Below are 24,297 nucleotides of genomic sequence, written 5' to 3' on the forward strand. Positions count from 1 at the left end.
TTTTTTTTTTTTTTTTTTTTTTTTTTTGAGACGGAGTCTCGCGCTGTCGCCCAGGCTGGAGTGCAGTGGCCGGATCTCAGCTCACTGCAAGCTCCGCCTCCCGGGTTCACGCCATTCTCCGGCCTCAGCCTCCCGAGTAGCTGGGACTACAGGCGCTGCCACCTCGCCCGGCTATTTTTTGTATTTCTTAGTAGAGACGGGGTTTCACCGTGTTAGCCAGGATGGTCTCGATCTCCTGACCTCGTGATCCGCCCATCTCGGCCTCCCAAAGTGCTGGGATTACAGGCTTGAGCCACCGCGCCCGGCCTATATATTATATCTTTCATTCGTAGTTTCCTATTTTATACAGTGGATTACAACCTGTTACTATCATTGCTTATTGTGTTAAAAGAAAAATTTTAGACAAATTTGACAGAGCTTAATTGAGCAAAGAAGAATTTACAAATAAGGCAGCCCCTAGAACTACAATAAGTTCAGATAGACCCTGAGGCTGCCATATGATTGGATAACATTTATGGACAGAAAAAGGAAAGTGACATACAGAAAACAGGGGTGAGGTACAGAAACAGCTAGATTGGTTACAGCTCATTTGCTTTATCTGAACACAGTTTGAACAGTTGGCTGTACGTGATTGGTTGAAACTTGGCTACTTGTTACAAAAGTAGGTTACAGTATGTTTATACATTTAGTTAGGTTATAATCACTATGTATGGAAAAACCTTTGGTCCACACTTAAAATCTGTAAGGAGACAGCTTTAGGCTAAACTTAACAATTGTGATGCTCAGATTGTTGCTGTTAGTGGAAAATGGTATTTAGAAACCAAGTTCTGGGTGCTAGATGTGATCATTTCTGTTCGGTTATTACTGTTTTCGGGTCCTTTCAGTAATGTTAGACAAAGCTAGGGAATGTATATTTGCATATACATTTTCATATATACACACATATATATATCTAGTTCTTTATCAATCTATGTTGAAGCCTATGAGTTCTCACTGATTCTGATCTAATACCATACAATTCGTTCTTTTTTGTTTGTTTCCTTGACTCTATGTTAAAGCAAAAGAATTCATTCTTGCTTTCTTCCTCTCCTAATTTATAACTCCTTTATCTGATGATGAGGCTGGCTGTGGTGGTGTGCAACTGTAGTCCTAGCTACTTGGAGGCCAAGGCAGGAGGACCCTTGAGCCCAGGAGTTCATAGCTGTAGTGGGCTATGATTGTACCACTGCAGTCCAGCCTGAGACACAGAGTGAGACCCTGTCTCTTAAAAGCAAAAAACAAAGAATAATGAAAAATGAAAGCCAAGTTTCTCATTATCACCTGTAGCTTTCTCTCTCTTTTTTTTTTTTTTCCAGAGACAGGGTCTCACTTTGTTGCTTACCCTGGAGTGCAGCTGCGTGATCATAGCTCATTGCAAGCTTGAGCTCCTGGGCTCAAGTGATCCTCCCACCTCAGACTCTTGAGTAGCTGGGACTTCAGGCATGAGCCACTGCCCAGTGGATGTCTCTCTGTTTTGGATCCATATTTCCGTATTCAAATAAAAGTAACTTGAATGAAGGGTTGGGGCAAAGAGATTTGTTTGAGTGTTTCTGTGGTTACTTGCCTAGGTATCTGTTGTTCCTGAGGCGGGAGATCTTTAGTTCTAACCATGAACTTTCCAAGGTTGACAGCCAGGTATTAAGAGCTGACAAATGGAAGTACAAAGATTTTTCAGAGGGAGTAATGTGACATGGTTGTTAGTACTGTTTTATCCAGAGCTCTGATGTTCTAAGGATTGAAATGATAAGGATGCATTTTATATTTTACGGTGATACAGTCGTGGGGTCAACCTCACTTAAGAGAGAAGGCCTTTATCTGGGGACATTATGTGGGGCTTCAAGGTAGGGACCGCTCTCAAAGTGAGCTTTGAAATAAGTAAGTATAGCTTAAGATGCAGATCAGGGCTGGGCATGGTAGCTCACGCCTGTAATCCCAGCACTTTGGGAGGCCAAGGCAGGTGGATCACCTGGGGTCGGGAGTTCGAGACCAGCAAGACCAACATGAAGAAACCCCGTCTCTACTAAAAATACAAAAATTAGCTGGGCATGGTGGCACATGTCTGTAATCCCAGCTACCTGGGAGGCTGAGACAGGAGAATCACTTGAACCCGGGAGGCAGAGGTTGCGGTGAACCGAGATCGTGCCATTGCACTCCAGCCTGGGCAACAAGAGTGAAACTGTCTTAAAAAAATAAAAAAAATAAAAGATGCAGATCAAATGCCAACTCTGCTATGAATATTTCCCTCACTACCTCAGGTCACAGTCATTTTCCTTTCTCCAAATGTAATATTTATGTCTACTCTTTATTCATATTTTACTGTGTACTGGTATTGAACTGTTTACTGACTCTATGGTCTGTCTCTCCAACTATATGATAAGTTTGTTGTGGACTGAAGACAGTGTTTAAAACGTTTTTCAAACCTCTCTCAGTGTCCTATGTGGTGCTGGGTTCCCGTTAGGAACTCAGTAAATACTTTCTTCCAAGGTTAAAAGAATTGTAGTTCTGGGACTTGAATGTTTCAAGACTCATTCCTTTCAAAATAATGACTCTTCTTTCTTTCTATTGGGTATGGCATAGATTTCATTTGGCTTTGTTCGTGTTTACCTGCATTTCAAAATTTCTGTTGTAGTCTCTCCCTCCTCTTGTTCTTTGGGAACTGTTTAAATACCAATTTCCGTGGTATGCCTTGCATGGATAAATATAGAATGTGGATGAACATGGGAAATAAATCTATCTGTAATTCACAGCATAAAATGGAGAAGGCAAATAGGAAATCTAGATTCATTTGTCAAAGTTACATATAGGCTGTTGCCTAGGAAAATCTGCAGTGTTTCAGGGATAGTATCTGGTCCACACTTGGGCCAGGGCCCAAATTATGTTAGTTAAACTCCTAGCTAGGCTTACAATGGGAATAGATGCATCTATAAACATTGATATTGGGTAGAGACCCAAAGATGAATGGCTTGTAGTGGGATTGAAGGAACAGCCCAGAATTTACCTGACATTTATGAAGAGTGGACAGTATTTCCTGAAACTGTAGGGTTATGTTTGCAAAGCTGGCACAGATGACACTTTCCCTTCTTAGATTGTTCACACTTTGGGTAGGCTACTGCCAAGTGGACAGTGGCTTATGTAAGGCTTGGATGCCTTGTGAGTGGAGCTATAGCATGCTTTCCCACTGTGGAAATTAAATAGGAAATTTTAATTATTAAAATGAAAAATATTAAGTTGCCTAAGCATAAACAGAAAAACACTATGTCTGTAATATAACAAAACAAGGTTCAGCTTAGTATCCTCATTATATTCAAGTATTCTTAATTACTGTATTTACAACAGAATTTAAGATCTTGAAGGAACGTTAGATATATCATCTAGAACTAGAACAAAAGTCTGAAAGAGTTATTTCAACACCAAATGTTAAGAATGTATTATCTCCAAACAGGGACAATTTGACTTCTTCTTTTCCTAACTGAATACCCTTTATTTCTTTCTCCTGCCTGATTGCCCTGGCCAGAACTTCCAACACTATATTGAATAGGAGTGGTGAGAGAGGGCATCCGTGTCTTGTGCCAGTTTTCAAAGGGAATGCTTCCAGTTTTTGCCCATTCAGTATGATATTGGCTGTGGGTTTGTCATAAATAGCTCTTATTATTTTGAGATATGTTCCATCAATACCTAGTTTATTGAGAGTTTTTAGTATGAAGGGCTGTTGAATTTTGTCAAAGGCCTTTTCTGCATCTGTTGAGATAATCGTGGTTTTTGTCTATGGTTCTATTTATATGCTGGATTACGTTTATTGATTTGCATATGTTGAACCAGCCTTGCGTCCCAGGGATATTTAGAAAGCCCCATTGTCTCAGCCCCAAATCTCCTTAAGCTGATAAGCAACTCCAGCAAAGTCTCAGGATACAAAATCAATGTGCAAAAATCACAAGCATTCCTACACACCAGTAACGGACAAACAGAGAGCCAAATCATGAGTGAACCCCCATTCACAATAGCTTCAAAGAGAATAAAATACCTAGGAATCCAACTTACAAGGGATGTAAAGGACCTCTTCAAGGAGAACTACAAACCACTGCTGAATGAAGTAAAAGAGGACACAAACAAATGGAAGAACATTCCATGCTCATGGATAGGAAGAATCAATATTGTGAAAATGGCCATACTGCCCAAGGTAATTTATAGATTCAATGCCATCCCCATTAAGCTACCAATGACTTTCTTCACAGAATTGGAAAAAACTGCTTTAAAGTTCATATGGAACCAGAAAAGACCCCGCATTGCCAAGACAATCCTGAGCCAAAAGAACAAAGCTGGAGGCATCACGCTACCTGACTTCAAACTATACTACAAGGCTACAGTAACGAAAACAGCATGGTACTGGTACCAAAACAGAGATATAGACCAATGGAACAGAACAGAGCCCTCAGAAATAGTACCACACATCTACAGCCATCTGATCTTTGACAACCTGACAAAAACAGGACATGGGGAAAGGATTCCCTATTTAATTAATGGTGCTGGGGAAATTGGCTAGCCATAAGTAGAAAGCTGAAACTGGATCCTTTCCTTACTCCTTATACGAAAATTAATTCAAAATGGATTAGAGACTTAAATGTTAGACCTAAAACCATAAAAACCCTAGAAGAAAACCTAGGTAATACCATTCAGGACATAGGCATAGGCGAGGACTTCATGTCTAAAACACCAAAAGCAATGGCCACAAAAGCCAAAATTGACAAATGGGGTCTAATTAAACTAAAGAGCTTCTGCACAGCAAAAGAAACTACCATCAGAGTGAACAGGCAACCTACAGAATGGGAGAAAATTTTTGCAATCTACTCATTTGACGAAGGGCTAATATCCAGAACCTACAAAGAACTCAAACAAATTTACAAGGAAAAAACAACCCCATCAAAAAGTGGGCAAAGGATATGAACAGACACTTCTTAAAAGAAGGCATTCATGCAGCCAACAGACACATGAAAAAAATGCTCATCATCACTTGCCATCAGAGAAATGAAAATCAAAACCACAATGAGGTACCATCTCACACCAGTTAGAATGGCAATCATTAAAAAGTCAGGAAACAACAGGTGCTGGAGAGGATGTGGAGAAATAGGAACACTTTTATACTGTTGGTGGGATTGTAAACTAGTTCAACCATTGTGGAAAACAGTATGGCGATTCCTCAAGGATCTAGAACTAGAAATACCATTTGACCCAGACATCCCATTACTGGGGATATACCCAAAGGATTATAAATCATGCTGCTATAAAGACACATGCACATGTATATTTTTTTGCGGCACTATTCACAATAGCAAAGACTTGGAATCAACCCAAATGTCCATCAATGACAGACTGGATTAAGAAAATGTGGCACATATACACCATGGAATACTATGCAGCCATCAAAAAGGATGAATTTGTGTCCTTTGTAGGGACATGTATGCAGCCTGAAACCATCATTCTCAGCAAACTATTGCAAGAACAGAAAACCAAAAACTGCATGTTCTCACTCATAGGTGGGAATTGAACAATGAGATCACTTGGACACAGGAAGGGGAACATCACACACCAGGGCCTATTGTGGGGAGGGGGGAGGGATAGCATTAGGCGATATACCTAATGTAAATGACGAGTTAATGGGTGCAGCACACCAACATGGCAGATGTATACATATGTAACAAACCTGCACGTTGTGCACATGTACCCTAGAACTTAAAGTATATTTAAAAAAAAAAAAAGTGTATTATCTCTGAATAGTGGGATCATTTTTGTTTATCACCATTTTCTGTTGTCTCTTTTTTTTTTTTTTTTTTTTTTTTTAGAGTCTCCCTCTGTTATCCAGGCTGCAGTGCAGTGACACAATCTCGGCTCACTGCAACCTCCACCTCCCAGGTTCAAGCAATTCTTCTGCCCCAACCTCCCAAGTAGCTGGGACTATAGGCATGTGCCACCACACCCAGCTAATTTTTTGTATTTTTCATAGAGACAGGGTTTCGCCATGTTGGCCAGACTGGTCTTGAACTCCTGACCTCAGGTGATTCACTTGCCCTGGCCTCCCTAAGTTCTGGGTTTACAGGCATGAGCTACCATGCCCAGCCTGTCTTTTTTTTTTCTTTTTTACTTTGAACATTACTATTTATATAATAAAACATAAGAATAATTCTCATAGTGAATACAAAAATACCCTTGTCAGTAAAGATGTTATCTGTTACTGCATTTAGTAGCAATTTTTCTAAAACAGAATAAAGTTTTCTAATATTCTTTTATTTTAACAATGGAGTTACAGACCCATAGAGATAAGTAATATTTAAAATGCATTTAAACAGAATACATCATAAACATTTAAAGTTATTTTCTTTTTTGTTTGAGACAGTCTCAATCTGTCACCCAGGCTGGAGTGTGGTGGCACAGTCTTGGCCCACTGCAACGTCTGCGTTACAGGTGTGCACCACCACAACCAGCAAATTTTTGTATTTTTAGTAGAGATGGGGTTTCACCATGTTGGCCAGGCTAGTCTCGTATTTCTGACCTCAAGTGGTCCGCCCACCTCAGCCTCCCAAAGTGCTGAGATTACAGGCATGAGCCACCACCACCAGCCTTAAAGCTATTTTCTGTTTTTGGAGACAGAGTCTCACTCTGTCTCCTAGGCTAGAGTGCAGTGGCGCGATCTTGGCTCACTGCAACTTCCACCTCCTGGGCTCAAGCAGTTCTTTTGTCTCAGCCTCCCAAGTAGCTGGGATTACAGACGCATGCCACCACTCCCGGCTAATTTTTGTATTTTAGTAGAGATGGGGTTTCACCATGTTGGCCAGGCTGGTCTTGAACTCCTGACCTCAGGTGAGCCGCCTGCCTTGGCCTCCCAAAGTGCTGGGTTTACAGGTGTGAGCCACCATGCCCGGCTGCTATTTTCTTCTTCCTTTTTTTTTCTGGAGATTAACAAAAACTAATGTATTTCTTTTCTGTGTGAAAATTTTAGTTTTTCATAGCAATTTCAGTTTGTAATAGACATGCATGAAACTTTTTTGTGGGAAGGTACTAAGGGCTGAGGACTACATGTATTTTGTTGGATAAGTAACCTCCCTCTCAGTGGAATGATTTTCATGTTTATTAAAAGAAAAAGAATGACACCAAGCTCTAACAAAACCTTCAAGATACGAGGAAAGAGTTTTAGTTATTATTATTTTATTTATTTATTTATTTTTTGAGACCGAGTCTAGTTCTGTTGCCCAGGCTGGGGCACAATGGTGCGATATCGGCTCACTGCAGCCTCTGCCTCCCAAGTTCGAGCTATTCTGCCTCAGCTTCCCAAATAACTGGCATTACAGGCACCTGCCACCATGCCTGGCTAATTGTTGTGTTTTTTAGTAGAGACAGGGTTTCACCATGTTGGCCAGGCTGGTCTCTGAATTCCTGACCTCAAGTGATTTTTCCCGCATCAGCCTCCCAAAGTGCTGGGATTACAGGCATGAGCCACCACACCTGGCAAGAGTTTTAATTATTTCTTTTCTTCTTCTTCTTTTTTTTTTTTTTGGTGGCCGGGGAAAGAGTTTTACTCTTGTTGCCCAGGTTGGAGTGTAGTGGCGGGATTTCGGCTCACTGCAGCCACCACCTCCCGGGTTCAAATGATTCTCTTATCTCAGCCTCCTGAGTGCTAGGATTACAGGCATGTGCCACCATGCTCAGCTAATGTTGTATTTTTTAAAGTAGAGATGGGGTTTCACCATGTTGGTCAGGCTGGTCTGGAACTCCTGACTCCAGGTGATCTGTGCCGCCTCGGCCTCCCAAAGTGCTGAGATTACAGATGTGAGCCACCGCGCCTGGCCATCTTTTCTTTAGTTTAATGGTTTATGAGAGGGTTTTTGATATCAATTTTTTTTCAAGACAGTGTCTCGCTGTCTTGCCCCTGGTAGATGGAGTGCAGTGGTGTGATGTCGGCTCACTGCAACCTCTACCTCTGTGGCTCAAGCAATCCTTCCACTTAAGCCTCCCAAGTAGCTGAGGCCTCTCAGTCTCCCAAAGTGCTGGTATTACAAGTGTGCACCACTGTGCTTGGCCAGTTGTTTTCTGGGAGGCCGAGGTGGGCAGATCACTTTGAGTTCAGGAGTTTGAGACCAGCCTGGGCAACATGGCGAAACCCCATCTCTATAAAAAATACAAAAATTAGCTGGGCATGGGGGTACATGCCTGTAGTCCCAGCTACTTGGGAGGCTAAGGTGGGAGGATTGCTTGAGCCTGGGAAGTTGAGGCTGCAGTAAGCTGTGATTGTGCCACTGCACTCTAGCCTGGGCAACAGAGTGAAACCTTGTCTCAGAAAAAGAAAAAAAAAATTATGGGTATATAGTAGGTATATATATATTTATGAGGTACATGAGATATTTTGATACAGGCATATAATACATAGTAATCACATCAGGGTAGATGAGATATCCATCACCTCAGGCCTCCCAAAGTGCTGAGATTACAGGTATGAGCCATCATGCCCGGCCTGAATGATCTTTTTAACATGTTGTTGAATTTGGTTTGCTGGTATTTTGTTGAAGATTTTTGCATCAATGTTCATCAGGGATATTGGCCTGTGGTTTTCTTTTTTTGATGTATCTTTGTGTGGTTTTGGTATCAGGGTAATACTGGCCTTAAAAGATGAGTTTGTAAGTATTCCCTTTTTCATTTTTTTGGAGTAGTTTTAGTAGGCTTGGTATTAGTTCTTTAAATGTTTGGTAAAATTTAGCAGTGAAGCCATCGGGTTCTGGGCTTTTCTTTGCTGGGAGATTTTTATTACAGCTTCATTACTTGCTATTGTTCTATTCAGGTTTTGGATTTCTTCATGGTTCAATTTTGGTAGATTGTGTCTAGGAATTTATCCATTTTTTTCTAGGTTTTCCAGTTTATTGGTGTATAGTCATAATAGTCTCTAATGGGCCTTTGGATTTCTGCAATGTCAGTTGTAATGCTTCCTTTTTCATCTCTGATTTTATTTATGTGGGTCTTTTTTTCTTAGTCTGTCTAAAGGCTTATCAATTTTATCTTTTCAAAATACCAGCTTTTCAATTTATTGATCTTTTGTATTGCTTTTTTCATTTCAATTTCATTTATTTCTCTCTAATTTTTTTTCTTCTGCTAATTTTGTGTTTGATTCGCTCTTGCTTTTCTAGTTCTTTTTCTTATTAAAAAAATAGAAATGAATTCTTGCTATATTGCAAGAGTTTATAGAGGTTGAGTCCAGGCTAGTCTTGAACTCCTGGGCTCAAGTGATCTTCTTGCCTTTGCCTTCCAAAGTGCTGGGATTACAGACATGGACCACCATGCCTGGCCACTTTTCTAGTTTTTAAGATGCATTGTTAGGTTATTTGAAGTTTTTCTACTTTTTTGATATAGATGCTTATTGCTGTAAACTTTTGTCTTTGTAGTACTTTCGCTGTATCCCATTTGTTTTGGTATGTTGTGTTTCCATATCTATTTGTTTCAAGAAATTTAGGCCAGGCATGGTGGCTTAAGACTGTAATCCGAGTACGTTGTGATGCCAAAGTGGGCAGACTACCTGAGCTCAGGAGTTAAAGACCAGCCTGTGAAACATGGTGAAACCTTGTCTCTACTAAAATACCAAAAGTTAGCCAGGCATGGTGGTGCGCACCGGTAGTCTCAGCTACTTGGGATACCGGGGCATGAGAATTGCTTGAACCCGGGAGGCGGAGGTTGCAGTGAGCTGAGATCACACCATTGTACTCTAGCCTGGGTGGCAGAGTGAGATTCTGTCTCCAAAAAAAAAAGAAATTTGAAAATTTTCTTCTTATTTTGTTCAGTGACCTACTGGTCATTCAGGAGCACATTGTTTAATTTCCATGTGTGTGTATAGTTTCCAAAATTCCTCTTGTTATTATTTCTAATTTTATTCCATTGTGGTCATAGAAGATACTTGATATGATTTCAGCTTTTTTGAATTGTTTTATTATTTATTTTTTTCCTTAACCCACCTTTCAGGAAGATTTTTTTAAAAAATTCTTTAAAACATGTGTTGTGGCTTGACATATGGTCTATTCTTGAGAGTGATCCATGTGCTGAGGAGAAGAATGTGTATTCTGCAGCCATTGGATGAAATGTTCTGTAAATATCTATTAGGTCCATTTGGTTTACAGTGCAGATTAAGTCCAACATTTCTTTGTTGATTTTCTGTCTGAATGATCTATCCAATGCTGAAAGTGGGGTGTTGAAGTCTCCAGCTATTACTGTGTTGAGGCCTCTCTTTCTCTCTTTAGCTTTAATAATATTTGCTTTATATATCTGGGTGATCCAGTGTTGGGTGCATATATATTTATAATTGTTACATCCTTTTGCTAAATTGACCCCTTTCTGATTATATAATGACCTTTGTCTCTTTTAAGTTTTTGTCTTGAAATCTATTTTGTCTAATGTACATGTAGCTAATTCTGCTCTTGTTTGGTTTCCATTTGCACGGAGTATCTTTTTCTCTCCCTTTGTTTTCAGTGTATATGTGTATTCACTGGTGAAGTGTGTTTCCTGTAGGCAATAGATTGTTGGGTCTTGTTTTTTAAATCCATTTAGCTCTGTCTTTTGGTTGGAGAGTTTAGTGCCTTTACATTCAACGTTATTATTGATGAGTAAGGACTTCTGCCATTTTGTTACTTCTTTTCTGGTTGTTTTGTGGTCTTTTCTTCCCTCCTTCTTTTCTTCCTGTCTTCCTGTTTTGTGAAGGTGGTTTTCTTTGGTGGCATGTTTTAATTTCTTTTTATTTTTTGTGTGTCTTTTGTAGGTTTTTTGATTTGAGATTACCATGAGGCTTGCAAATAACCCATTTGTTTAAACTGATGACAACTTAACACTGATTATTAAAACAAATAAACAAACTAACAAGGAGAAAAATAATAAAAATGCCCTTAATCCTAGCTACTCAAGAGGCTGAGGCGAGATGATCCCTTGAGCCCAGGTGTTCGAAGCTGCAGTAAGCTATGATTGTGCCACTGCACTTCAGCCTGGCTGACAGGATAAGACCATGTCTCTTAAGAAAAAATAAATAAATAAATAAAGAGCCAGGCACAGTGGCTCACACCTGTAATCCCAGCACTTTGGGAGGCTGAAGCACGTGGATCACTTGAGCCCAGGAGTTCAAGACCAGCCTGGGCAACATGGGGAGACCTGTCTCTACAAAAATACAAAAAAATTAGCTGGGTGTGGTGGTGCACACCTGCAGTTCCAGCTGCTCGGGAGACCAAGGTAGGGAGATCGTTTGAGCCCAAGAGGTTGAGGCTGTGGTAAGTCAAGATTGTGCCACTGCACTCCAGCCTGGGGGACAGAGCAAGACCCTGTCTCAAAAAAAAAAAAAAGAGGAGTGTAGTCTTGAGTTAGCAGCTCCTATCTTTGTCCCTAATTAAGTGTATTACTTTAATCTTCATGACAAACCTGTATTACAGATACAAAAATAAACATTTTATACCTAAAGAAACGGAAGTTTACAGAGTTTAAGTAACTTGCCCAAGATCACACAGCTTTGAAGTGTAAGAACACACTACACCTTAGAATCATATCAGTGGAGTCACAGAATTGAGGGGAAAGTTGAAAAATGGGCAGGAAGACATGGGATACTAAGCAGCAGGGACCCTAGGTGGAACCACATCACAGAATTGTCTGATTTGAGCACCACACTTGGCACTTCTACCACTGCATGCCCAGCAGGCAGTGCTATTGGATCCTTGATGCCAGTATGGACAATTTATTAACTATTCTTTATTTTTATGTCTTTCTTTCAAAATTCAAATGATAGTCTACTTGTCAAGTGACATGTAGTTGTCTGGCCCCATTTCTTTCTTTCTTTCTTTTTTTTTTTGAGATGGAGTCTCACTCTCTCTCCCAGGCTGGAGTGCAATGGCACGATCTCAGCTCGTTGCACTTCCACTTCCTGGGTTCAAGTGATTCTCCTACCTCCACTTCCCAAGTAGCTGGGATTATAGGTGCCTGCCACCATGCCCGGGTAATTTTTTGTATTTTTAGTAGAGACAGGGTTTCGCCATGTTGGCCAGGCTAGTCTCGAACTCCTGACCTCAGGTGATCCACCCACCTCATCCTCCCAAAGTGCTGGGATTACAGGCGTGAGCCACTGCATCCAGCCCTATCTGGCTTCATTTCATGTGCTAGCGTTGTCCTAGGTGGAGAGGAATATCTGGCCTGTTTGGCTTCTATAGTAGAACATTGAGTTGTGCTTCCCACCGAGACTGACACAACCAAAGGTTCAAAGGAAGAGTATTTTGATGCTGGGCAACAATACAAAGGGTAAATGTCCACCGTAACAGCCATGGGTATGCAGATGCCCACATACCACTCTGCTGAAGACTGGCTGAACTAGGAAGCTGTGCCTTCCCCATAAAGCTGGCTATTTTTTCCTGAGACCAGAGTCTGCCAAAGAGAGCTCAGTAGGACTTCCAAGCAGTATTCCAAGTATAGGAGTTTTCACATGAGGACCTCTGCCTGTTTCTGATTCACTGAAGCAGGGGTAAATGACCAGCAGAACCAGCCAGCTCTTAGGGTCAATCTGAGGAGGGAGTGTATAGAAAATAAATGCACATGGAAAACACCTCCCTAACTTCTGGTCTTACTGATCTTCAGTGTGGTATCCTAAGACCCTGAATTTCTTTGTTATTGGGCAGTATTTCACTGCAGCTTTACCTGATTAACCATATTAAACATTTTCTTATGAGAGATATAGAATTATTTTGCTTGCATATCTTTGCTCTTCTACACTCTCTTTGCCTTAAGTTTAGAGACCATATTACTTTTGTGTTTTTTTTTTTTTTTTTTTTTTTTTTGAGACGGAGTGTCCCCCTTTTTTGCTCGGGGCTGGAGTGCAGTGGCGCGATCTTGGCTCACTGCAAGCTTCGCCTCCCGGGTTCATGCCATTCTCCTGCCTCAGCCTCCCGAGTAGCTGGGACTACAGGCGCCCGCCACCTCGCCCGGCTAGTTTTTTTGTATTTTTTAGTAGAGATGGGGTTTCACTGGGTTAGCCAGGATGGTCTCGATCTCCTGACCTCGTGATCCGCCCGTCTCGGCCTCCCAAAGTGCTGGGATTACAGGCTTGAGCCACCGCGCCCGGCCGAGACCATATTACTTTTGTATCTTCAGAGTCTAGTATTGTGTCTAGATACAGTAGGCACTTAAAGAATTTGACGGGCTGAATGAATGAATTTTCCTTAGCTATCTTTTTATGAAGCTAAATTGATTCCTATGAAATGGTAGTGAATTAATAGTCATGGATGTTTGAAATATTTTATATATTTTTTTAGATTAGAAAATAATTCTAAATCTGCTATGAGAAGAAGGATCACAGTGATATTTCCTCTGCTTTTGTTGTTACAGGTTTTCCAGGATTTAGGGATGGAAGTACTGTCTGGAGTTGCCAAAGGCTATAACATATGCCTTTTTGCTTATGGACAGACAGGCTCTGGGAAGACATATACCATGCTGGGGACCCCAGTGAGTATCACAATGAGATATAGTCCTAATGCCATAGCAAGCCTGAACCTTGCATTGTCCTTACTACTGTGAGACAGAATATGATTTCTGTAGTCAGTCAACTTTAAAGAAGATTGAATGAGCCGTCTTCTGTTTTAAGAATGAGTTCTTCGGCTGGGCGCGTTGGCTCATGCCTGTAATCCCAGCACTTTGGGAGGCCAAGGCGGGCGAATCACCTGAGGTTGGGAGTTCGAGACCAGCCTGACCAAGATGGAGAAACCCCGTCTCTATTAAAAATACAAAAAAATTAGCTTGGCGTGGTGGCGCATGCCTGTAATCCCAGCTACTCGGGAGGCTGAGGCAGGAGAATCACAAATCATTTGAACCCAGGAGGCAGAGTTTGTGGTGAGCTGAGATCGTGCCGTTGCACTCCAGCCTGGGCAACAAGAGCAAAACTCCGTCTCAAAAAAAAAAAAAAAAAAGAGTTTTTCAGCATTTAATTGGAAGGTAAACTTTGAATAATTAACCCCTTTTTATTAAACCCTGAAGAGCCTTAGAATTTTACAGCTCCCTTCAACAAAGCGGTTCTCGTCAGTCCTACTGAATTTCTTGTTATCTCCAGGTTCGTTATTTGAAGCTGTTTTGCACCTTTGTTGTGGACAAGACCTGGACTAAATCTTAAGTGCAGGCTAGAGCTGTGCAGAGATTTGATTATTGTGGCCAAGCTCCAAGCCTACATGTATTAGATCTGTGTATTAGAAGAAAGCAGGAGAACTAGTTCCTGAGCCGGGGGCTTTCAAAAGTATATAGGATTTAATGAGAGCCTTCCTTTATCACAGAAAATCAGGAGGGCAGAGTTCCTTAATACCTTTTTGTTTTGGGTTTAGAAGTATCCTGGTTGGGGTGCCAGGCGCAGTGGTTCACACCTATAATCTCAACACTTTGGGGTGGCTGAGGCAGAAAGATCTCTTAAGCCCAGGAATTTGAGAACAGTCTGGGCAACATAGGGAGACCCTATCTCTATAAAAAATACAAAAATTAGCCAGGTGTAGGGCCACATGCCTGTGGTCCCAGCTACTCAGGAGGCTGAGGTGGGAGGATGGCTTCAGCCTGGGAGGTTGAGGTTGCAGTGATCAGCCATGATCTTGCCACTGTACTCCAGCCTGGACAACAGAGTGAGAGACCCTGTCTCGGCTGGGTGCGGTGGCTCATTCCTGTAATCCCAGCACTTTGGGAGGCCGAGGCGGGTGGATCATGAGGTCAGGAGTTCAAGGCCAGCCTGGCCAATATGGTGAAACCAAGTTTCTACTAAAAATACAAAAATTAGCTAGATGTGGTGGCACGCACCTATAATCCCAGCTATCTGGGAGGCTGAGGCATGAGAATCACTTGAACCTGGGAGGCTGAGGTTGCAGTAAGCTGAGATTATACCATTGCACTCCAGCCTGGGCAATGGGGTGAGACTTCGTCTCAAAATAAATAAATAAATAAAAAGAGACCCTGTCTCTAAAAGTATATATATCCTGTTAGGTGGGTAACAAAATAAACACTACACAGGAACATTCTGTAGAACATGATTCCTCTTAGATGATTATCCCTGATGCCTGGGGCCTAGCTCATTGCTCACTTTGTCCTGTGTTTAGTGTGATTTCACAGTATTTGGCGTTAAAAGAATTGGGGCTGGGTACGTTGGCTCACACCTGTAATCCCAGTACTTTGGGAGGTTGAGGCAGGTGGATCAGCTGAGCTCAGGAGTTCGAGACCAGCCTGACCAACATGGTGAAACCCCGTCTCTACTAAAAATACAAAAATTAGCCAGGTGTGATGACAGGTGCCTGTACTCCCAGCTACTTGGGAAGCTGAGGCAGAAGAATTGCTTGAACTTGGGAGATGGAGGTTGAAGTGAGCCGAGATTGTGCCATTGCACTCCAGCTTGGGCAACAAGAGTGAAACTCTATTTCAAAAAAATAATAATTAAAAAAAAAGAAGAAATTGGCCGCTAAACCAAAAGTATAAAGCCCTTAACCAGGTACAAGTTAGCACTGGATACAAGATGAGAAAAGAAACTACCTCTTTCTAAACGTGTTTTTTTGTTGTTGTTGTTGTTGTTTTGTTTTTGAGATGGGGTCTCACTCTTACCCAGGTTGGAGTGCAGTGGTGCAATCTCAGCTCACTGCAGCCTCTGCATCCTGGGTTCAAGTGATCCTCCCACCTTAGTCTCCTGAGTAGCTGAGACCATAGGCACACGCCACCATGCCAGGCTAATTTTTTTTGTATTAGCCAGAGACAGGGTCTCCGCAGGTTGCCCAGGCTTGTCTCTAACTCCTGAGCTCAAGTGATCCACCCACCTCGGCCTCCCAAAGTGCTGGGATTACAGGGGTGAGCCACCACACCTGGTCTAAATGTGTATTTTGAATACTCATATACTCCAATTCCCAGGTGTAGGGAGTCTAGGAGGAACATTGGTAAAGTGTTTTTATCCAAGAATAATGTAACCTTCATTGCATAAAAGCAGGTATCTGGGTGTGCTGGCTTCTCTTCCTTCTTCTTCTTCTTCTTCTTTTTTTTTTTAAATCCGAGTCTCACTCTGTCGCGCAGGCTGGAGTGCAGTAGCGTCATCTCAGCTCACTGGTAGCTCCACCTCCTGGGTTCATGCCATTCTCCTGCCTCAGCCTCCCGAGTAGCTGGGACTACAGGTGCCCGCCACCGCGCCCGGCTAATTTTTTTTATATTTTTAGTAGAGACGGGGTTTCACGTGTTAGCCAGGATGGTCTCAATCTCCTGACCTCGTGATCCGCCTGCCTCGGCCTCTCAAAGTGCTGGGATTACAGACGTGAGCCACCACGCCCGGCCTCCCCTTTTCCTTCTTATGGTGATACATATGCCTCTCATCTGGTACATTTCTTCCATGAGTGTCTCTCAGAGCACTGGCACATAAAAGTCGTCTATATTCTCCAGTGAAACTGCCTGAAGTGAAGAGGCTAGCACAAGGAGTCCAGGCACCCATCCCCCATGCTGAGGATGGTTCCTGGGTATTCGGTGGGGGAGAGCATCATCTTGAGTAAACAATAATGCTTTCTTTTCTTCTGTTCTCCAGGCCTCTGTTGGGCTGACACCACGGATATGTGAGGTATACACTATCTTTTGGCTGGATCCTCTCAAAGTAGGTCTCTGTACAGTTCCTACAATGAAACCCCAACCCTCTGGTTTGTGCAGGGTCTCTTCATCAGGGAGAAAGACTGTGCCTCACTGCCTTCCTCCTGTAGGATAAAAGTAAGGTAAGAACCTACCAAGCTCTGGGATCTGCAGTAGTTCTCCTTCCCCTCCAAATTCTGCCATGTTCAGCTGTCTTCTCTTTGCTTCCAGAGTCACCACAGGGATGGAGAAAAGCCACAGAAGAAATACCTTGCAGTACAAGAGCTGAGAAACATACTTAGGCCCTTGGTTGTAGAAAACTTAATTTCCTACCCATAGACTTAACAAGCAGGTCTTTCCTTCTGTGGCCCAGCTGACCCTGGCTGTCAAGTAGCCCTTGAGATGCCTTCACAGAACAATAGAGCTCAAAGCTCAAGGGTCATGTTTGAAACTCACTCAAGAAACAACCTCTGTAGCTGGGTGTGGTGAATCTGGGAGGCGGAGGTTGCAGTGAGCCGAGATTGTTCCATTGCACTCCAGCCTGTGAGATAGAGTGAGACTCTATCTCAAAAATAAAAATACAATTTTAAAAAAAACACTTTTGTATATGTATGGAAAGAGACTCAAGGGGGAACCTTCGCTTGATCAGTGCCTTAGAATGTCAGAGGTGGAGCTGGAACAGGAACTAAGACCTCCTGATTTTTAGCTCAGTGTTGTTTCTACTTTTTTTCAAAATGTAATTATGTTGTTGCCTTCTTCTACTTCTCTCTAGTTTTCTAGAAATCTATAATGAACGGGTGCGGGATCTGTTGAAGCAATCTGGTCAAAAAAAGCCCTATACCCTGCGGGTCAGGGAGCATCCAGAGATGGGGCCCTATGTACAAGGTGAGCTACTGTGGTCCTGGAGATCCGAAACCAAACTGAAGCCTGGGAAGCTCTCCTAATATTCACTAATTCATTGAACATATGTGTAATGAGCATTTATTGTGTGCCAACTACTGTACTAGACACTGAATATGTATTGATAAATAGAGAAGACATGGTCCTGCCCTCAGGCAAGCTTACAATCTAGTGGGTGTGAGTCAGGAAACAAACAATTACAAGTAGTGATAAAGGCTAATAAATAAATAGATGTCAGTGGCAAAGAACATTGGAAAGTGTTGGTGACCCACCTTTATGGGGTGATCAAGAAGAGCTTCTCTGAGGAGGAAACATTTAAGCTGAGACCTGAAAGGAGTATAGTCATGTGAAGAATGATGTAACAAGGTGAGAAGTGTTTCGGGAAGAGGGAATGGAATGGACTAGAGCCCTGGGAGAAGGCTTGGTATTTTCAAGGGGCCAGTGTGGCTAAAGCATGGTGAATGAGAGAGGGAAAACTGTAGGGAATGCGGTGGGATCTTCAGGCGCCCGATATGGCAGAGCCTCTACTGGTTCCCTGGTAAACCAGTCCCCTTTCTCTTCCATTGGTGGTGGTAATCAGTAGGTAGGAGAGATAGGGCGAAGTCAGACATCAGACATGGAGTGGGATTTGATGTGTTTCCTAACCAAGTACTGATGTTTGGTGCTTGGTACCATCTGTCTTATATCATTAAGGTAGATCCTGCTATTAAGTAGCAATAGTTGGGTTCTTTTATGGGCGAAGTTTTTACCCTTCCAGGCCACTTATAAGAGTTAATATATGGCCCAGGTGCAATGGCTTATGCCTGTAATCCCAACACTTTGGGAGGCTGAGGTGGGTGAATTGCTGGAGGTCAGGAGTTCAAGACCAGCTTGGCCAACATGGTGAAACCTTGTCTCTACTAAAAATACAAAAGATTAGCTGGGTGTGGTGGTGCATACCTGTAATCCCAGCTACTCAGGAGGCTGAGGCAGGAGAGTCGCTTAAACCCAGGAGGCAGAGGTTGCAATGAGTCGAGATTGCGCAACTGCACTCCAGCCTGTGCGACAGAGCGAGACTCCATCTCAAAACAAAACAAAACAAAGTAATATATACATTTTATGTTCCTATAGCAGTATGCTAGTTTATTTTTTATTTATTTTTTTAGCCACAAGGTCTTATTCTGTAGCCCAAGCTGGAATGCAGTGATGCAGTCATAGCTCCCTGCAACCTGAACTCCTGGGCTCAAGTGATCCTTCCGCCCCAGTCTCCCAGGTAGCTAGGGCTACGGGCATGCACCTAGGCAGCTAATTTTTAAATTTGCTGTAGAGATGGGATCTCACTGTGTTGCCCAGGCTGGTCTTGAACTCCTGGCCTCAAATGATCCTCCCACCTCAGCTTCCTAAAGTGCTAGGATTATAGATGTGAGCCAGCGCGCCTGGCTGTAGTGTGCTAATTTAAATCCTGATAAGGAGCAGGACATGAACAATCAAGAGCCGCTGTTCTCTGGTCAGGGCATGGCAAATGGATGATACAATAGGTATGCCAGTGACTGATTCTGCTACCTGTGTCTTTTCCCAAATGTTCAATCATAAATGGCAGCTTAGAAACAACAACAAAAATACCATTTCCTTTGCTAGGAACCAGTTTAAGTTTGCTCTGTAAAACTCTGTGGGTATACATATCTGTGTAAAGCGGGTATACATATCTGTGTAAAGCAATACTTTCAAGGCAGACCATGAGTCAATGCAGCAGTATCAAACTTCTTATCTTAGGCCGGGCGCGGTGGCTCAAGCCTGTAATCCCAGCACTTTGGGAGGCTTAGGCGGTTGGATCACGAGGTCAGGAGATTGAGACCATCCTGGCCAACATGGTGAAACCCTGTCTCTACTAAAAATACAAAAAATTAGCCGGGCATGGTGGCACATACCTGTAGTCCCAGCTACTCGGGAGGCTGAGGCAGGAGAATTGCTTGAACCTGAGAGGCGGAGGTTGCGGTGAGCCGAGATCACTCAGCTGCATGCACTCCAGCCTGGCGACAGAGCAAGACTCCATCTCAAAAAAAAAAGTGTGTATGTATGTGTGGGAGGAGTAACCAGAGGAGAACTCAGACATAGTTCAGATATCCGCATTATACAGAAAACAGTGAAATCTGGAGAAAGTTAAAGGTTGTTCCAAAGTCACACAGCTAGAGTTGGGACAGAATTGAAACTGGGAAACTGTCACTGGACTGGAAGAGAGGAATGGAACAGAATCCTGAACATCAAGAGCCTGAAGGGAGGCCTAGGATTCTAGATTATTTGATTGGCATAGTGCCTGCAACCCAGAAAATATGATTCTTGCAAGGTCATACAGCTTGGGTCACATGTCCAACGTCAATGACGGATCAGGACTCAAATCTCAGGGTTCATGGTGCAAAGTTCAGGACACTTTTGAATACCTTTATGGAGTGAACCCTTGAGGGGAGGGAGGTAAGAAATGCTAAATTCTAAACCAGTGAAAAATCTCTTAGATTCTGTGTCACAAGTTTCTTGAACCACTCTGGACATTCTTAAACCTTTACAAATACAGGTGGACATTTCTTAGTGAAGGAGCCATGAGCTGAAATAGTATAGAACCCGCCTTGGAAGCTAGGACCCTGAGTAGTCACACTGAACTATGTTATTCCCATCACCACCCTCTGATGAGATCTTTTTTTAAACTTTTTTAAAAAAATGTTTTCTTTCTATATATATATCTTATCTTTCTGCCCGTCGATCTGTCTTAAGGCTCATCCATTCTGCGAATATGACTTTAAAGTGGAAAGTGGTTTCTGGCTTGAAACTAATTCTACAGAAATTTATTGAGTACCTACAAGATGCCTATAGTATTCCGGGTGCCATGGGAAATATGAAAATATAAGCCCTTAAAGAGCTTGCAGTTCCAGTTCAGAATTGTGAGATGGACTTTGATAGCTACCTAAATCCAAAGAAAGGAAAGGAGTAGCCTTTCCATTAGAAAGTTTATTAATTAGATGAGAGATTAAGTTGAAATCTGAAATGCACAATGGCCTGCCCAAAGCACACGTAAGAGGCCAGTGGTTATAGGATCTAAACTGATACCTAAGTGAGACAAAGACAGTACTGTATTTTCACTGTGGTCTTTATTTTAATGTAAAGGTACAGGTGCAAACCAAGAGGTAGGTAGTTGGAACTTGAGAAAAATTCTGTATTTCCTATATACTCAATCTGTAAGTCACAGGAGTTTCCCTCCAACCCCAACCATTTAGTTCTTGTGCCTTTTTTTCCTTGCCTTTCTGCATAAACTAGGACCTCTAGTACAATAGTAAATAAAAGTGGTGACAGTATTGTTCTCAGAGGAAAGCTTCACCATTTTACCATTAAGTAATATATTTGCAATAGTGATTATTTTTAAGAGATATTCTATATGCTTCTCGAACTGTGGTGAAGGCCCAGTTTTTTTTGTGGCGGTGTTTTGTTTTTGGATCAGAGTCTCACACTGTCACCCAGGCTAGAGTGCAGTGGCACGATTGTGACTCACTGCAGCCTCAAACTCCTGGACTCAGGCAGTCCTCCTATCTCAGCCTCCAAAGTAGCTGATACTACAGACATGTGCCATCATGCCAGCTAACTGTTTTTTATTTTTTCTTTTAGAGATGGGGTCTTGCTATGTTGCCCAGGCTAGAAGAACCAGTTTTTTTTTTTTTTATTCCAATCTTTGGCATACTAATACATTTATAAAATAAAATAAGGATGAATTACTAGAAAAATGAATGAAAGCAATGTCTTAATTACAAGCCCCGAATCTTCTTTACTAGATTCAACAGATATAAAATTACTTCATCAAAGTTACCCTTGTATTGTTTTTGATTTTGTTTTTTACTCTGTGACCCAGGCTGGAGTGCAGTGGTAGGATCTCGGCTCACTGCAACCTCCGCCTCCTAGTTCAAGCAATTCTGCTGCCTCAGCCTCCTGAGTAGCTGGGATTACAGGCACGCACCACCATGCCTGGCTAATTTTTGTATTTTTAGTAGAGATGGGGTTTTACCTTATTGGTCAGGCTGATCTCGAACTCCTGACCTCAGGTAATATACCCACCTTGGCCTCCCAAAGTGCTGGGATTACAGGCATGAGCCACTGCACCTGGCCCCTCATTTTTTTGTTTTGTTTTGTTTTGTTTTTTTAAACAGAGTCTCCCTCTGTCACCAGGCTGGAGTGCAGTGGCACGATCTTGGGTCACTGCAACCTCCGCCTCCTGGGTTCAAGCGATTCTCCTGCCTCAGCCTCCTGAGTAGCTGGGACTACAGATGTGCACTACCGCACCCAGCTAACTTTTGTCTTTTTAGTAGAGGTGAGGTTTCACCATGTTGGCCAAGATGGTGTCAAACTCCTGACCTCGTGATCCACCTGCCTTGGCCTCCTCTTTTTTAGTGTATTTATTTAGAGCTATAAATTTCCCTGTAAGCGTGACTTTAGCTGTATTGCACCAGTTTTACTGTGTAGTGTTTTCATCATTAATCAGTTTAAAAAATATATAATTTCCAATATGATTTCTTTTGACCCATGAGTTTAGAAGTGAGTTTCTTTATTTTTTAACACTCAGGGATTTTCTAGTTGTATTTTTGTTAATAGGTATCTAGTTTAATAGTATTGAGTTCAAAGAACATGCTCCATATAATTTCACCTAAAACAACATGTATGCAGACATGCTTTGGATATATTGCAAGTTTGATTCCAGGCCACCACAATAAAGTGAGTATCACAATAAAGCAAAAATCAAAATAAAAACACAAATGTTTTCGTTTCCCAATGTATATGAAAGTTATATTTATGCTATATTTTATTAAGTACAAAGTAGCATTATGTATTAAAAGTGTACATACCTTAATTTAAAAATACTTTATTGCTAAAAAATGCTAGTGGTTACCTGAGCCTTCAGTGAGTCATAATCTCTTTGCTGGTGCAGGATTCTTCCTTAGTGATGATGGCTGCTGACTGATCAGGATACTGATTGCTGATGGTTTGGATGGCTGTGGCAATTTCTTAAAACAACTTATGGAGTTTGTTACATAATTGACTCTTCCTTTCATGAAAAATTTTTCTGTAGTGTGAAATGCTGTTTGATAGCATTTTACTCACAGTAGAACTTATTTCAGAGTTGGAGTCAGTCCTCTCAAATCCTGACACTTCTTTATCAACTCAGTTTATGTAATATTCTGTTTCTTTTTTTTGTCATTTCAACAATATTCACAGCATCTTCACCAGGAGTAGCTTCCATCTCAAGAAACCACTTTCTCTGCTCATCCGTAGGAAGCAACCCATCCTGCATTCACATTTGATCCTGAGATTGTGGCAATTCAGTCACATCTTAAGGCTCCTCTTCTCATTCTGCTTCTCTTGATAGTTCCACCACTCTGGAATTACTTCCTCCACCAAAGTCTTTAACCCCTTAAAGTCATTCGTGAGGGTTGGAACCAACTTCTTCCAAGCCCCTCAATGTTGATATTTTGAGCTCCTCTCATGAGTCATGAATGTCCTTAATGCCATCTGGAATGGTGAATTCTTTCCAGAAAGTTTCCAGTAGACTTTGCCCAGATCCATCAGAGGAATCACTGACAGCTATAGGTTTATGAAATGTATTTCTTAAATTATCAAAGTCGAAAGGACTCCTTGGTCCATGGGCCGTAGAACAGATGTTATGTTAGCAAGCATGAAAACAACATTAGCCTTCTTGTATGTCTCCAAGAGAGCCCTTGGGTGACCAGGAACACTGTCAATGAGCAGTAATATTTTGAAAATAATCTTTTTTCTGAGCAGTAGTTCTCAACAGTGGGCTTACTGTAAGCAGATATGCTGTCATCCAGGCTTTATGGTTCCATTTATAGGGCACAGGCAGAGTAGATTTAGCATGAATCTTAAGGGCCCTAGGATTTTTTTTTTTTTTGAGAGGGAGGGTCTTGCTCTATCACCCCAACTGGAGTGCAGTGGCGTGATCACAGCTCACTGCAGCCTCAACTTCCCAGGCTCATGTGATTCATTTTCCCACCCATGCGCTACCATAGCTGGCTAATTTTTTGTGTATTTTGTGGAGACAGGGTTTCACCATGTTGCCCAGGCTGGTCTTGAACTCGTGGGCTCAAGAGATCTACCTGCCTTGGCCTCCCAAAGTTCTGGGATTACAGCTGTGAGCCACCACGCCCAGCCTGGCCTTGGGATTTTCAGAGTGATAATGGCTTCAATTTAAAGTCACCAGTGGCCGAGCATGGTGGCTCATGCCTGTAATGCCAGCACTTTGGGAGGTTGAGGTGGGTGGATCACCTGAGATCAGGAGTTCGAGACCAGCCTGGCCAAATGGTGAAACCCCCATATCTACTAAGAATGCAAAAATTAGCCAGATGTGGTGGCGTGCACCTGTAATTCCAGCTACTCAGGAGGCTAAGGCAGGAGAATCACTTGAACCTGGGAGGCAGAGGTTGCAGTGAGCTGAGATTGTGCCACTGCACTCCAGCCTGGTCAACAAGAGTGAAACTCCATCTCAAATAATAATAATAATAATAAAATAAAGTCACCAGCTACATTAGCCCCTAACAGGATAATCAGCGTGTCCTTTGAAGCTTTGAAACCAGACGTTGGCCGCTTCTTTCTAGCTCTGAAAATCCTAGATGACACCTTTTCCCAGTAGAAGCCTGATTTGTCTACATTGAAATTCTGTTGTTTAGGGTAGCTACCTTCGTTATCTTAGCTTTAGCTGTATCTTTTGGATAACTCATTACA

At 42.2% G+C, this 24,297-nt stretch overlaps 1 protein-coding gene across 1 annotated transcript in view; it reads left to right on the plus strand.

Annotated features, from left to right (window-relative positions):
- Positions 1-24,297, plus strand: part of STARD9 (StAR related lipid transfer domain containing 9) — a 149,096-nt gene that overhangs the window by 51,492 nt on the left and 73,307 nt on the right. The window contains exons 4-7 of the mRNA XM_025390871.1: positions 13,417-13,533; positions 16,610-16,642; positions 16,729-16,790; positions 17,420-17,532. Coding sequence (XP_025246656.1) covers positions 13,417-13,533; positions 16,610-16,642; positions 16,729-16,790; positions 17,420-17,532 — 325 coding nt within the window. The remainder of the gene's footprint in view (positions 1-13,416; positions 13,534-16,609; positions 16,643-16,728; positions 16,791-17,419; positions 17,533-24,297) is intronic.

The sequence above is a fragment of the Theropithecus gelada genome, chromosome 7a, assembly GCF_003255815.1.
Source record: "Theropithecus gelada isolate Dixy chromosome 7a, Tgel_1.0, whole genome shotgun sequence".
NCBI lineage: Eukaryota > Metazoa > Chordata > Mammalia > Primates > Cercopithecidae > Theropithecus > Theropithecus gelada.